This window comes from Eretmochelys imbricata, chromosome 4 (genome assembly GCF_965152235.1).
Source record: "Eretmochelys imbricata isolate rEreImb1 chromosome 4, rEreImb1.hap1, whole genome shotgun sequence".
Lineage (NCBI taxonomy): Eukaryota > Metazoa > Chordata > Testudines > Cheloniidae > Eretmochelys > Eretmochelys imbricata.
Genome location: NC_135575.1, coordinates 119,877,183 through 119,891,317, shown reverse-complemented (window position 1 = coordinate 119,891,317; position 14,135 = coordinate 119,877,183). Strand labels below are relative to the sequence as shown.

Below are 14,135 nucleotides of genomic sequence, written 5' to 3'. Positions count from 1 at the left end.
TATAGATGTGCATAGGGCCCCACTGTATTAAGTGCTGAACATAGATAGGGTGACCAGACAGCCTGTTTTTAAAGGGACAGTCCTTTATTTAAGCCCTCCTGCAGATGTTCTGACTTTTTCTTAAAAACAGGCAAATTGTCCCATATTTTCTGTCTCTCCACCTCCCTCCCCCACGCCCCCCCCACCCCCATCAGTACTGGCAGACCCTGCAGCTGGCCAGATCCCTGCTCACCAGCCTGCTGGCCACCAGTGGTGAGTGTGGCGGGGGGGGGGAGGGGTCCAGTAGCTGACAATGAGGGTGGGTGTGCAAGGCTGGTGTCGGGGTGAAGATGTAGCGTGCGGGGCCGGTCGCTCCCCCCTGCTGGTCCGCCAGTGCAGCCCCCACTGTGTGCCAGATCTTGGCCAGCGCTGCATGTATCAAAGCCCTGCACAGCACTGGCATGGGGAAGCCTCTCTGCCCCCCAGCTAAGCTCTGGAATGGCGGGGGAGGGGTCAGGAAGCGATTTCCAGCGCGTTCAACCCCTCCACCCCCCCACGAACCTGCAGGCTCCACAGCAGCCCCTGGGGCAGAGGCTTAACACCCTCTTCACACACACACACACCCCGCCCTGGGTTCTGCCCCCAGGGAGCATGGAACTGTTCTGTCCCCTAGGCACCCTCCCCTGCTGAGTCACCTCTCTGGCTGGATTCGCTGAAGCCCCTGCAGTCAGGTTCCCTGGGCTCTGATGCACAATGCATCCTTAGGGCTTAACCCCTTCCTGCCCATGCTGTAGATGGAGGCAGGTGGGTTACATCAGTGGCCAGCAGCAACCTAGAAGTGTTAGGTTTCAGAGTAACAGCCGTGTTAGTGGGTTTGTGTGTGTGTGGGGGGGGGAGGGAGTTTGAGAAAACCTGGATTTGTGCTGGAAATGGCCCACCTTGATTATCATACACACTGTAAGGAGAGTGATCACTTTAGATAAGCTATTGCCAGCAGGAGAGTGGGGTGGGGGGAGGTATATTTTTTCATGCTTTGTACGTATAAAAGATCTTCTACACTTTCCACAGTATGCATCCGATGAAGTGAGCTGTAGCTCACGAAAGCTTATGCTCAAATAAATTGGTTAGTCTCTAAGATGCCACAAGTACTCCTTTTCTTTCTAGAAGTGTTAGCTGCCTTTCAACACTGTGCATGCGGGCAGGAAGAGACAAGCTGCTTCCAGCCACATGGAGGGCAGGGGGAGGGGCGGGGAGGGAGAAGAGATGAGTTCTGCAAAGACATGGGCCAGGTCATCCCTTCCCCACCTCCTCCTCCCCTGCAGCTGGAAGCAGCTCCTGTCCCTTCCCTTCCGCACAGTGCCAAAAGGCTGCTGCTGGCCACATTCTGGTGTGAACCCTGGCAGAAATTTGGGGGGCGGGGGGGGCATGTGACCCTGCACGTCTTTCCATGTGTTGCCTTGGGAAGATGTGGCGCCAGGTACCAGGAGAGACAGGTGTCCCGGGGACCCAAACGGGCATGGAGGGCAGAGAGTGCCGGGCAGGAAGGGTCGGGTCGATTGGTCATCCCCCATGTGTGAGAGAGGTGTGCAGGAGTGTGTGTCACCTCTCCCTGAGTGAACCCTAAAGCCTTAAAGATAAGTAGGTAAATAAAAAGAATCCAACTACACAGTATTTCTTTTTAACAGGGGCTTAGTCAACTTGATGTTAATTTGACTATTTGTACTGCATAGTTCTGATTGATTGCCGTTGAACTCACTTGAATGCGAGTAATTTTACCAGGTGTCCAGTATTCAGCCTAGGGAAATATGGTCACCCTAAACATACACCTAGTTAGGGACAGTCCTTGCCCTTATGATCTTAGTCTTCGCAGAGAAAGCATACAAAGGATGGGAGAAAGGAAATATTTATCTTCTCTACTTTACAGATCGGTAACAGAGGCACAGAGATCTTAAGTGACTTGGCCATGGTCAGAAAGGAAGTCTGTGGCAGAACTAGGAACTGAACCCCATCTCCTTAGTCCTAGTCTAATGGCTAACCACACAGCTATCCTGATTTCATATTAATTATGCAGTTAAGACAAGGATTTTTTAAATGACACTATTAAGCTAGGTCTCCTAAATAATTTCTGGGAAGGGTTCTTGTTTGAGTGTAGAGATATTGTTTTGTTACTCTGATTTTGTTATGTTGAGTAGTGGTATATATTTTCCAATTTGAAACCTATTTAGTATTAGTAGTAGATTCAGCATAACTAAAAACTGTCTGCATGAATTTCTCACATTGTGTTTCAGTAATTTTACCCTGCTTATAAATGAGGTAGCTGTCTGACCTTTCAATCTTAGCCATATGGATATTATACATTCCAAGTGTCTCCTACATTGCAACGTTTCAGACATATTGCCCTTTAGCACAGCAACGATTTACTGATATCTTTAAGCATTGTTCTGATGCTCATTGCATACTAGTCATGTTTAGCGAAGCCATCACAATGAACTGGAAAGTGTAGTGATCACAAGCGATTGGGAAGAATGAGTACAGAATAAAGTAATATTGCAAACCAATGATGCCATCTTTTTCTTGACTCCAAATGAAAATTGTTCTTCCAAGGTGAATTGTGAATTGTTCTTATCATTGTACATTTTCAAACTCTAGGAGATTGAAGAACTTGACAGAAAGTTGGAATATGAAATGTTACATAAGGAGACGGCTCAGCAGCAGCATCTATTGAACAGGCAGAGATGGACTTCAGACGGATTGGGATTTTCAGATGAAGTTGTGGAAATGAATGCAGAGAGACAGGTGTCTGGTCTGCTGTATCAGGCATTGAATAAGTGTAAGCAATTAGTAAATCTTCATCGGCAAAGGTAAGGCTTTTTGGTACTAAGTATGACAGCCTTTTTCTATATCTTAGTCATTGCAAGCAGTCTTCAGAGAATGTAACATACCATATCGAACCAGCAAGCTAAACGTTCATTCTGTAAACACTTCAGGGCAAGGGTTTTCCTCTTCATGAAGAACACCCTTCTTTGCTGGGGAATTCTGGGCACCACTGCAATATACCCATTAAATAATAATAAATCTGTTGACTGTAAAAATGTATTTGAAATGCAGAGCCTTACCTTACAATCAGTCTCTTTGGGATCAACCAGTGGGCTAATGCTAATACCCCACATTATCAAGCAGGAGACCAGGGTTGGTTCCAATTCAGTCAAGCTCAAGAGAACAGAATGAAAGCCATAGTCTCTGGGAAAATGTTTCCAATCAAATGCAAACCACTTGAATTTCAATTCCACCACCACCCTGCATCCATTTTGCTGCACATTGAACATACTTTTCTGTTATGAGTGTTGCTTAGATAATCAAATTGTTCTAGTGAAAGAGGCCATTTTTAGTTACCACCATGAGCAAAACCACCATCTTTTAAAGCAAAGATGTTTCTGCAACAAAAATGTAAAAGGTTTTTTATATTGTTTATGTGGTAATAGCCATCTCGACAAAAGTGTCACAAAGCAAACTGGGTGAGATTTTGCAAAATAAAATAATATATGTATGAATCACAGAGACCTGCAGACACACACATGCTTTGAGTTTCATGTCGCACTATGAGAGAGAGCTTTGCATTACTAAGTAGGTGTCACTTGGACTGATTTGTAAGGAGTGGCATTGACAGGCTTCAAAAGGAGTCCTGTCCTCTGACTTCTGGATCAAGAATTTCAGATTGGGTCCTTTGCAGCCTGGGGTATGTGAATCCCCAGAGCTATTTTAATTTTTAAAGGGCCAGACCACAGTGGGCTCTAGAGGAATGTTTCTATGTCTTGCTGCAGAAGACTGGGGAAAAAAAGTAGGTAGGTAGGTCATTACTCTCCCTCCAGCCCCAGAAGTCCAAGCAAACCAGTCAGCAGGCCCTTTAAAGAAACAGTAAATAGAGCAATCTAACTTTAAAACTTGGTAGAGGCAAAAAGTGTCCAACCCAGTTCCAAATGACTTAGAAAGATTAAAAATTGTCTTTAGGCTTGCGTCTGAAAAAAGAAAATAATCAGTTATGAGTGAGCAACTCTTAGCCTGAGAAAACTCACAACCTGATAAGTAAAAAGAAAAGGAGTACTTGTGGCACCTTAGAGACTAACCAATTTATTTGAGCATGAGCTTTCATGAGCTACAGCTCACTTCATCGGATGCATACCTTGGAAACTGCAGCAGACTTTATATACACACAGAGAACATGAAACAATACCTCCTTCCACCCCACTGTCCTGCTGGTAATAGCTTATCTAAAGTGATTATCAAGTTGGGCCATTTCCAGCACAAATCCAGGTTTTCTCACCCTCCACCCCCCCACACACAAACTCACTCTCCTGCTGGTAATAGCCCATCCAAAGTGACAACTTTCTACACAATGTGCATGATAATCAAGTTGGGCCATTTCCTGCACAAATCCAGGTTCTCTCACCCCCTCACCCCCCTCCAAAAAACACACAAACTCACTATCCTGCTGGTAATAGCTCATCCAAAGTGACCACTCTCCCTACAATGTGCATGATAATCAAGGTGGGCCATTTCCAGCACAAATCCAGGTTTTCTCAACCCCCCCACCCCCATACACACACAAACTCACTCTCCTGCTGGTAATAGCTCATCCAAAGTGACCACTCTCCCTACAATGTGCATGGTAATCAAGGTGGGCCATGTCCAGCACAACTCCAGGCTTCCCCCCCCCCTTTTTTTTTTCCGTGGGACACACACACACACACACAAACTCACTCTCCTGCTGGCAATAGCTCATCCAAACTGACCACTCTCCAAGTTTAAATCCAAGTTTAACCAGAACGTCTGGGAGGGGAGGGGGTTAGGAAAAAACAAGGGGAAATAGGCTACCTTGCATAATGACTTAGCCACTCCCAGTCTCTATTTAAGCCTAAATTAATAGTATCCAATTTGCAAATGAATTCCAATTCAGCAGTTTCTCGCTGGAGTCTGGATTTGAAGTTTTTTTGTTTTAAGATAGCGACCTTCATGTCTGTGATTGCGTGACCAGAGAGATTGAAGTGTTCTCCGACTGGTTTATGAATGTTATAATTCTTGACATCTGATTTGTGTCCATTTATTCTTTTACGTAGAGACTGTCCAGTTTGACCAGTGTACATGGCAGAGGGGCATTGCTGGCACATGATGGCATATATCACATTGGTGGATGTGCAGGTGAACGAGCCTCTGATAGTGTGGCTGATGTTATTAGGCCCTGTGATGGTGTCCCCTGAATAGATATGAGGGCACAGTTGGCAACGGGCTTTGTTGCAAGGATAAGTTCCTGGGTTAGTGGTTCTGTTGTGTGGTATAAGCAAATACTCACCAACAACCACATACCTGGATTTGTGCAGGAAATGGCCCAACTTGATTATCATGCACATTGTGTAGAGAGTTGTCACTTTGGATGGGCTATTACCAGCAGGAGAGTGAGTTTGTGTGTGGGGGGGTAGAGGGTGAGAAAACCTGGATTTGTGCTGGAAATGGCCCAACTTGATGATCACTTTAGATAAGCTATTACCAGCAGGACAGTGGGGTGGGAGGAGGTATTGTTTCATGTTCTCTGTGTGTATATAAAGTCTGCTGCAGTTTCCACGGTATGCATCCGATGAAGTGAGCTGTAGCTCATGAAAGCTCATGCTCAAATAAATTGGTTAGTCTCTAAGGTGCCACAAGTACTCCTTTTCTTTTTGCGAATACAGACTAACACGGCTGTTACTCTGAAACCTGATAAGTAGTGTGTGTGAGCTTTGAAAAGGTCACAGAGGGAGAGGGGAATCAGCTATCTGCATGTGTTGAAGATGTTTCAGATCTGAGTTTTGTAACTCATGCTCTGCACACTTGCTGAGTAGCAGGAGACTATTGCTCTTCGTTTTTCTGACTCTGTTTTTTATTACACCACTCCAAGTCTCATTTCTTCTTCAGTTCCAGCATTAAAGTCACCCAGAAGTAGAAGATTGTCTTCACTGGGTATAAATTTGATTGTCATCCAAATCAGAACAGAACTGTTCTTTTATTTCCCCTGTGCTGCTCATAGTTGGTGTACAGACTCTGATAAGAGTCTTAAAGATGTCACTTTCTTTGCTCTGTTCTGAAGATCTGCTGGAAAGGCAGTGTCAAACATTAACACCCTTGAAAGAGCAAAAACAACCAGCATTGTGGTAGTGATTATTAAAGCCCAGCTTAGATGAACAGGTAATGTTATCAGAGTAGCTGCTGATAGATTCCTGAAAAACATCTTCTGTAGTGAGCTGAAACTCAGAAACCGCAGGAAGAGTTGTCAACATAAAAACTTTCAGTAGAATCTCAACTCATGCTGCATAAATATAGGGAACAAAGAAGACACAGCCAAAGACAGACTTGAATGGAAAGAAACTATCGCTTAAGGTTGTAAATACTTTAAGACAGATGTGAAAACTGATAGAAAAATGGGCCAAGCTTCATGCCAAGTCTTCAGCAGGAGTCTACTCATTCCCATGCAATATTTGTTCGTTACCTTGCTCCTTGTAGATTGGAATATGCAGCCACAACAAAACACATGAGATGCCTTGCTGTCATCAGATATGTTGAACAGTAACACAGCAGGGTCTGGCTCTTGAAGAAGAGGGGAAGAATTGTGGTGTTCTTAGTTTGTTTAAAGATGTGTGCGGTAAAGCTGTTAACAAAATCTACCAGTAAAATGTTTTCTGAATGGATGAATTTTGGACGTTGATTTCTTATCACATTAAATACTATGCCTGGGAAGATAATACTAATTTCATCTTTCCCTTCAGCTTACGAGAAGAGCAATGGAATGATGTTGTGCTTGAAGATCTTCTGGAGAATATAGAAATGGATACATTTTTGGCACTTTACAGCCAGGTAAGGGTGTATTTAAATGATTTCCCACTTTTTATCTCTGCTGTATCTGGAAATCAGTTAAGTGAACAAAAAGACTAATTTCTCTGAGATCATAATAGTAAACACTGTGCTCAATAGTAAATATTTTCCATCGTTTATCATGTCTGTATGCAATTTGCATTTCACTCAGTTTGGACAGTGAAAATTGGTGAGTTACTTGTGTATGGACAGTTTCACTTTCTGGTTTTCATGTGTTAGAACAATGCTGTTGTTTAGGTTTCTGATGCTGCTAGAGAATATTTATATTGAAAAATGTATATGTACACATATAGAGATGTGAATATTCTCCAACAGTATTATGAACATTAATAAACACCATGCTCTCTCTCTTTATATATATATATATATATATATGTACACACACATGCTCACACACAGTCATTTAAGAAGAAATAAACAAGTGGCAACATCACAAAACCACATCTTCAGCTAACACTATTCATCACCCCTGTTGGCTGTCTGAGCTTAAATGGCATGGAAAAATTAACTACTGTCCCTCACTCAGAGGTTTTCCCTCCAGGCCATGACTGAGGCATCTGGGCAGTGCTATGAAATTTGGCAGTTTTACTACCTGTGTTGTTCTTAATCCACAGAAAAGACAGCCTCCAGGGCTCTCACTCTGTAATCTTTCACATACACAACAGATTATTTAAACCAATTTTAAAAAAAAACCAATGGGCTCCTGAAAGTAAAAAGTTTAACAAAATAGCTGTATTTTTAGGAGCCCTGACTTTGGCAATGTCCCTTTAACTATTATCTCTTTGGAGTTAAAGAAACAAATTTCATAATCCACATTCAAATACGTAAAGTCTCAGCCATATTATCTCCCTTCCAAATTTTTCCTCCAAGAAAGACTTGCTATCTTTTTACTTATAGTTCTTTGGGACTTAAGTCACTTATTCACCACCATGATGCAGGTTATATTGTTCACTTCATCTGTGAATTAACAGAATAGTATATCAACTGTTGATTACTTAGCAAAGGATAAACATTGTTATGATGATGACAACATACCAGATAACCTGTCTGTTTTTTTTTTTTTTACTAGGTTGTTTTGTGTGTCTTTGACTATGTCTACACTACAGACCCAACAAGCGGCGGTAGCTATGTTGGCCGGAGATGCTCTCCCACCGACATAGCACTGTCCACACCGATGCTTTTGGTGGTGAAACTTATGTCGGTCAGGCTCATGTGTTTTGCACACCCCTGACCAACAAATGTTTTACCAATAAAAGTGCTGGTGTAGACAAAGTCTTAGTGTGTTTTAAAGCTCATTATTCTGCTGTATGTTTGTGCTCATTGCATATGAAAATGTTTTCTCGAAGTTATCATGACCAGCATTATCAACCTACTTGTTTTAAATTCAGACGTTTTCATTCCCTTTGCTGTGTTTGATTTTCTTCTTTGCTTTTCTGTCTCTAAAACATTTTATCAAACCATCTCCACAGCACGCTGGCTTTGACAGTTTGACATACGGAAAGCAGACATGGCTGCCAGTAATCACTGAATTCTATTTTGTCAATAAATTCCCTCCCATTATATTTCCATCTCCACAGCACACATCATACACATTGTAAGGAAAGTGATCACTTTAGATAAGCTATTACCAGCAGGAGAGTGGGGTGGGGGGAGGTATTTTTCCATGCTTTGTGTGTATAAAAAGATCTTCTACACTTTCCACAGTATGCATCCGATGAAGTGAGCTATAGCTCACGAAAGCTTATGCTCAAATAAATTGGTTAGTCTCTAAGGTGCCACAAGTACTCCTTTTCTTTTTGCGAATACAGACTAACACGGCTGTTACTCTGAAAACAGCACACAGAGTTCACAACATTTTGTCAGGACTCTATTTGTGCAAGTGATAGGAATAAAAGCTTGCAGCCAGAGAAAAAATTTCCACTGCACACTTTTGTAGATTATTTCCCACAACATTATAAATTTTCATGAGATGGTAACTTTTAAGCTTAGTTCTAAATTTGTAAAACTGTAAATTCTGTACATGCTCATAACCTTTTTTTGTAATTTGCACAATACTGATAAGAGACTTTCCAACTTTATTTTTAATAATTTATTTATTCATGGAACAAAATTCTGTTGACAACAACAAGAAGCTGCATTTTAAGGAACAGCTAAACTTGCATCATCCTTTGGGTGGTTTGTTCAAGTGAGGCCCTTTCTGCTAATCCCTGGTGACAGTATGCTTGGTAATTAAAGATTGCAGGGTACTTTTCCAAGAGAGAAGGAGATAATCTTTTGTCCTGTTCAACTTCCCCTTTCTTAATAAAAATGATTAGGGGAATGGAACACATGACTTATGAGGAGAGGCTGAGGGAACTGGGATTGTTTAGTCTGCAGAAGAGAAGAAGGAGGGGGGATTTGATAGCAGCTTTCAACTACCTGAAAGGGGGTTCCAAAGAGGATGGATCTAGACTGTTCTCAGTGGTAGCAGATGACAGAACGAGGAGTAATGGTCTCAAGTTGCAGTGGGGGAGGTTTAGGTTGGATATTAGGAAAAACTTTTTCACTAGGAGGGTGGTGAAACACTGGAATGCGTTACCTAGGGAGGTGGAGGAATCTCCTTCCTCAGAAGTTTTTAAGGTCAGGCTTGACAAAGCCCTGGCTGGGATGATTTAGTTGGGGATTGGTCCTGCTTTGAGCAGGGGGTTGGACTAGATGACATCCTGAGGTCCCTTCCAACCTTGATATTCTATGATTCTTCCCAGCACCTTCTTTGTCCTCACCACAGGACCTTCCTCCTGATGTCTGTTAATGCTTATACTCCTCAGTCCTCCAGCAGCACGTCCTCTCACTCCCAGCTCCTTACGCACACACCTCACTGACTGGAGTGACAGCCTTTTTTAAACCAGGTGTCCTGATTAGCCTTAATTAATTCTAGCAGCTTCCCAATTGGCTACAGGTGTCCTAATTAGTCTGCTGCTTAATTAGTTCTATAAAGTTCCTGAGTGTTCTGGAATAGTCCCTGTTATCTTACCCAGGGAAAAGGGACCTGCTTAACCTGGAACTAATGTATCTACCTTTGACCACTCTCTTGTAGCCATCTGGCCTGACCCTGTCACAATATTTATTCTGCACCATATGATGTTGCTGCAAACACAGTGCAGACTTTAAACAGCATAGGTCCACTGTTCCACTATTAGCACTCCCAATATCTTCTCTTGGTTGAATTACAAGCATTTAAATATGCTATTGTCTGATAAACAGACTAATTAGGAGAATAGTTTAGAGCTTCAAATTTACCATCATATAGTTTATTTAGCAATTAAGTAGTCTGGGGAATCCACTCAGCATTTGTGGATCGAGAACACTAAAACCAGAGGATGAATAGTACAATAGGGTCTCAGTCTTGGTGTTAGCTTGCCATGTTACTGAGCATACATGGGTAAGCATAGTTAGAGGGTGCACAAGACAAGCCAGCTCCTCAATTCCATAGCTCATTTACAGAAGAGTTCTATCCTGAAATGTTCCCTGTTATAGGGAATGCTTTAGGATGTTTGGAGAGGTTGTTCCTTTGTTGCTGTTATCTGGAAGGATCAGAGTTTGGATAAACACTATCTTCACTACAGCTCCAGGCATCTATATCGCTGATAGTGTGTGTGTTTATTCAGATTCTGTGGCATTTAAAGAGCCAGCGGTTGGTGCATTCACCTAATGCATGATGAAAGGTGGAAAAACAACCCCCTAACAATAGCTGAGTACTACCGTTGCTGATTCTCATTCGTTTCAATGGGAACCTTTTCCCCAAATCAATTTTGTCCTTGTGTTAGTTTTTAAAGGAGTTTTCCACGTTTTCTTTCCATGAAAGGTGGTGTCTTTCTTTTGGGGTCTGTATGAACTGGAAAGGAGGTCCAAAAGCAAATAAAGACATTTCATAACCCTAGTGACCACAGGAATTAGGAGTCCTGTAGCTTAGCAGTAACTAATTCGCTGATTGAATGGAGGGGGAGAGAATATGGCTCTTCTCTGCTAGTTACCACAGAAGGATGATAGGAAGTTTTGGAGCTCTCTGATACTCTTTGTGATGCTGCTCCAGAAATCTCGCATCACCAGAAAGTAGATGGACAGTGCAGCCAGCTAGAAGGTATTGCCTTCCTGTGCAGGCGAGTCTCATCTTACACTGGGGTTACGTTCTGCAGTCAGCAAAAATCGTGTATAGTCAAAATTACATTGAGTGTAATGGTGGGCGGAATCGCCCGCACTACAGGTACAGTATTTAAATTGTTGTTTTTTCTTTTTTTCTTTTTTTTTTTTCCGACCGCGCAAAGCTGGATTCACGCATGTTAAACTGTAATGAGTTTTGCTGCGTTTCTAACAAGTGGCACAGATGCATTACAAAGCAACTTGGAAAGAACATAGTATGAATTTTTCTAAGTGGAAGTTTCAAAGCATGGTTCAGCAGATGGATAATCTTGCTTATATGTATCTTGTGGTTTCCTCAAACTTAGCACTCTAGCAAGTGAACAAAGTGACCCTGGACATTTACCAGTTTAGTAAGACAAAGACATTTGTGATCAGAGAGAATTTACAGCACTTTATTATAATTGAAATTCAGCTATTCTATACAGCATGTGCTTGGAGAATTGAGCTTTAATTTGGTTATATAAAACATAAGCAAGGAGCTGTCCTTTGCTTTGAGCATGCTTGCGTTATCCAGCTTCCACAATAAATGTACAGATACAGCCTTACAGACGTAGTACACAACTAAAATAAAATCCCATTACACAACAGCTATAATAGTAAAAACCCACCAACGCTCAGCCTGCCAACTTGCCATATGCCTGAGAAGAAAGATGAGCCTTGTAGCATGAATAGTCTATTAATAAAACATATAGTGTAGCATGTTCCTAGTCTTTGTGTGTTTAATCCTGTGTTATAGAAAGCAATGCAATAGTGTTGGAAACCATATAAAATCTATGATTTACAATGTATAGAATATAGATTAGAATGGCAAGTGTTAGGCAGCCGTAATTATAGGAGTTGCTACCTCTGCCAGTCATCCATTTTCCTCTTAACATTAAATGGAATTTTCCCCATTGGGCAAATATTCAGCACTGCCATAAGTGGACAGATCTCCCACTAAACTTAATGGGCACTCCAGGTGCTCAGCAGCTCTGAAAAAGCAGGCCACTTATTCAGATGCCTAACTTAGACTGCTATGTTTCAATGGTTTGGCTCTAGTGTTCCTATTTAGGAAGATTTCCCATTTAAGTCAATGAAAGGTTTGTTTGAGCACAGGATCTTTTGCTGCCCATAGAGAGGTTAGTTTTGAGTAAGCACACAGTTATACTCCCAAGTACTCTAGTTGTTGTTTGTAGATACAACAGATGATACAGGAAGACATTCGTGTGAAAAGGGCAAAGCAAATGTGAAATCACGGCATGGACAGAGCTCATTGATTTTGCATTAGTTGTTTCAACATGTGTTACTCAGTCCAAATCAATGTGATGTCTGTACAGTAGTTCTGCTGTTTTAAATTACAATTTTACATTATTGGTTGTTTTGACTGAATTCAAGAAACACAAACTCCGATGCTGCTGATGCAAGAAACCTCTGGTGTTGTCTGATACAGTTGTTCCCTTGGGGCTACTGTATAGCACTCATATAGCATTGAATTCACCCCATCTTCGAATGCCAGAGGACTTTATGTAGCCTATCACAGCCTTTGAGTGGTGCATAGACCATTGAGTATGTCCTATCACTTGCAGTGAATTTATTTCAAAATATTGCAGTTTTCAACCAAACTTTGCAAGAGTCGGCCTTCTTCTACAGCATGGGGCACAGGTCACTTGCAGGTTTAAACTAGTGTAAATGGTGGATTCTCTGCAACTTGAAGTCTTTAAATCAAGATTTTAGGACTTCAGAGTCTATTGCAGGAGTGGGTGAGTACGGTGGGTGAGCAATGTGCAGGAGGTCAGACTAGATGATCACGATGGTCCCTTCTGCGTAGGGTTGCCAACTTTCTAATTGCACAAAACCGAACGCCCTTGCCCCACCCCTTCTCCAAGGCCCCACCCCACTCACTCCATCCCCACTCCCTCCGTCATTTGCTCTCCCCCACCCTCACTCACTCGCTCGTTTTCACCGGGATGGGGAGGGTCCCTTTTCGACCAGCATGTTCCAGTTGAAAACCAGACACCTGGCAATGCTAAATAAGACCCCCACTTGGGCTTTCTGCAGGGATTTAACTCTGGACCTCTCCATCTAACAGTCCATTAGTTCTAACCTCTTTATGTGATCCAGCCACTCAAAGGGGACTCTAACCGAATGGCTGCCACCCGCGCCCTGCTTCTTGACCAGGGGTTCCTCTTCAGTGTGCCCACCCCTGCTTTCCCCTTCTTCGGGGTTCCTTAAATCACACACCGTCTTTCTCAATCAGTCACAGAGTTTCCTGGGGTCTGGTTTCTTTATTTACAAAGTTCCCCCCAAAAAACAAACACAAAACAAATCTTCCACGCTACCTCCTCTCTAAGGTGCTGTCTGAGCAGCCAACTCTATTCTTCAGGGACCGCTGCAGGAAATCATCAGCTACAGCCCTCCTTCTAACTCTGCCTTAATGAACAGCCTCAGACCCTTTATAGCCCAGGTGCAGCCCTGACCCCTTAATTGACTCAGCTGGGAGTACCTGCTCTGGCCCAGGGCAGCTGAACCTAATTTAATCACAGGGGCCAGCCACGTTGTGACAGGGACAGAGATCTACACTAATGTGGGTTACAGCTGCATGCTGGCATGGGTCAGCAGATCTGCAGCCACCAGAGAGAGAACCCAGTAAGGTGGAAACTGGGTGCCCCAGTCTGGCCCCTATCTAAACATCAGAATCTCTGGTTTACAGGCGCACTGTGATATGGAGGGGAATCTAGCCTGGTATCCACTGTGGCATCTGAACACCTATCAGGATATATGAACAGCAAGTGTAGTCCTCAAATCAAGGCCTTTGTGCTCCCTGACCAGCAATACCAGCTTAGCACACCCACCCTACTTCCCTCTCGCACATTCATTGTTCCCAGTTAGTTGAAAGGTGGCTGGGGGCATCTGTGTGGGTGCTGTACGCAACCAGAAAACAGACACACATCAACACTTTTGTGTTCAGGCATATACTGTGTGCACCTGTTTAGTGGGTGTCACTCTCCTTGTATTTTGACAGAATTTTGACACTTTGCACTTGACAGAAATCATGCCGTTACTGAATACTGCTATATTAGAATACCAGCACATATTTT

General features: G+C 42.8%; 1 protein-coding gene across 1 annotated transcript in view; it reads left to right on the top strand.

Moving 5' to 3' along the window:
• EVC2 (EvC ciliary complex subunit 2) overlaps nt 1-14,135 on the top strand; it is a 160,730-nt gene that overhangs the window by 131,029 nt on the left and 15,566 nt on the right. Inside the window, exons 18-19 of the mRNA XM_077814642.1 lie at nt 2,629-2,840; nt 6,774-6,861. Coding sequence (XP_077670768.1) covers nt 2,629-2,840; nt 6,774-6,861 — 300 coding nt within the window. The remainder of the gene's footprint in view (nt 1-2,628; nt 2,841-6,773; nt 6,862-14,135) is intronic.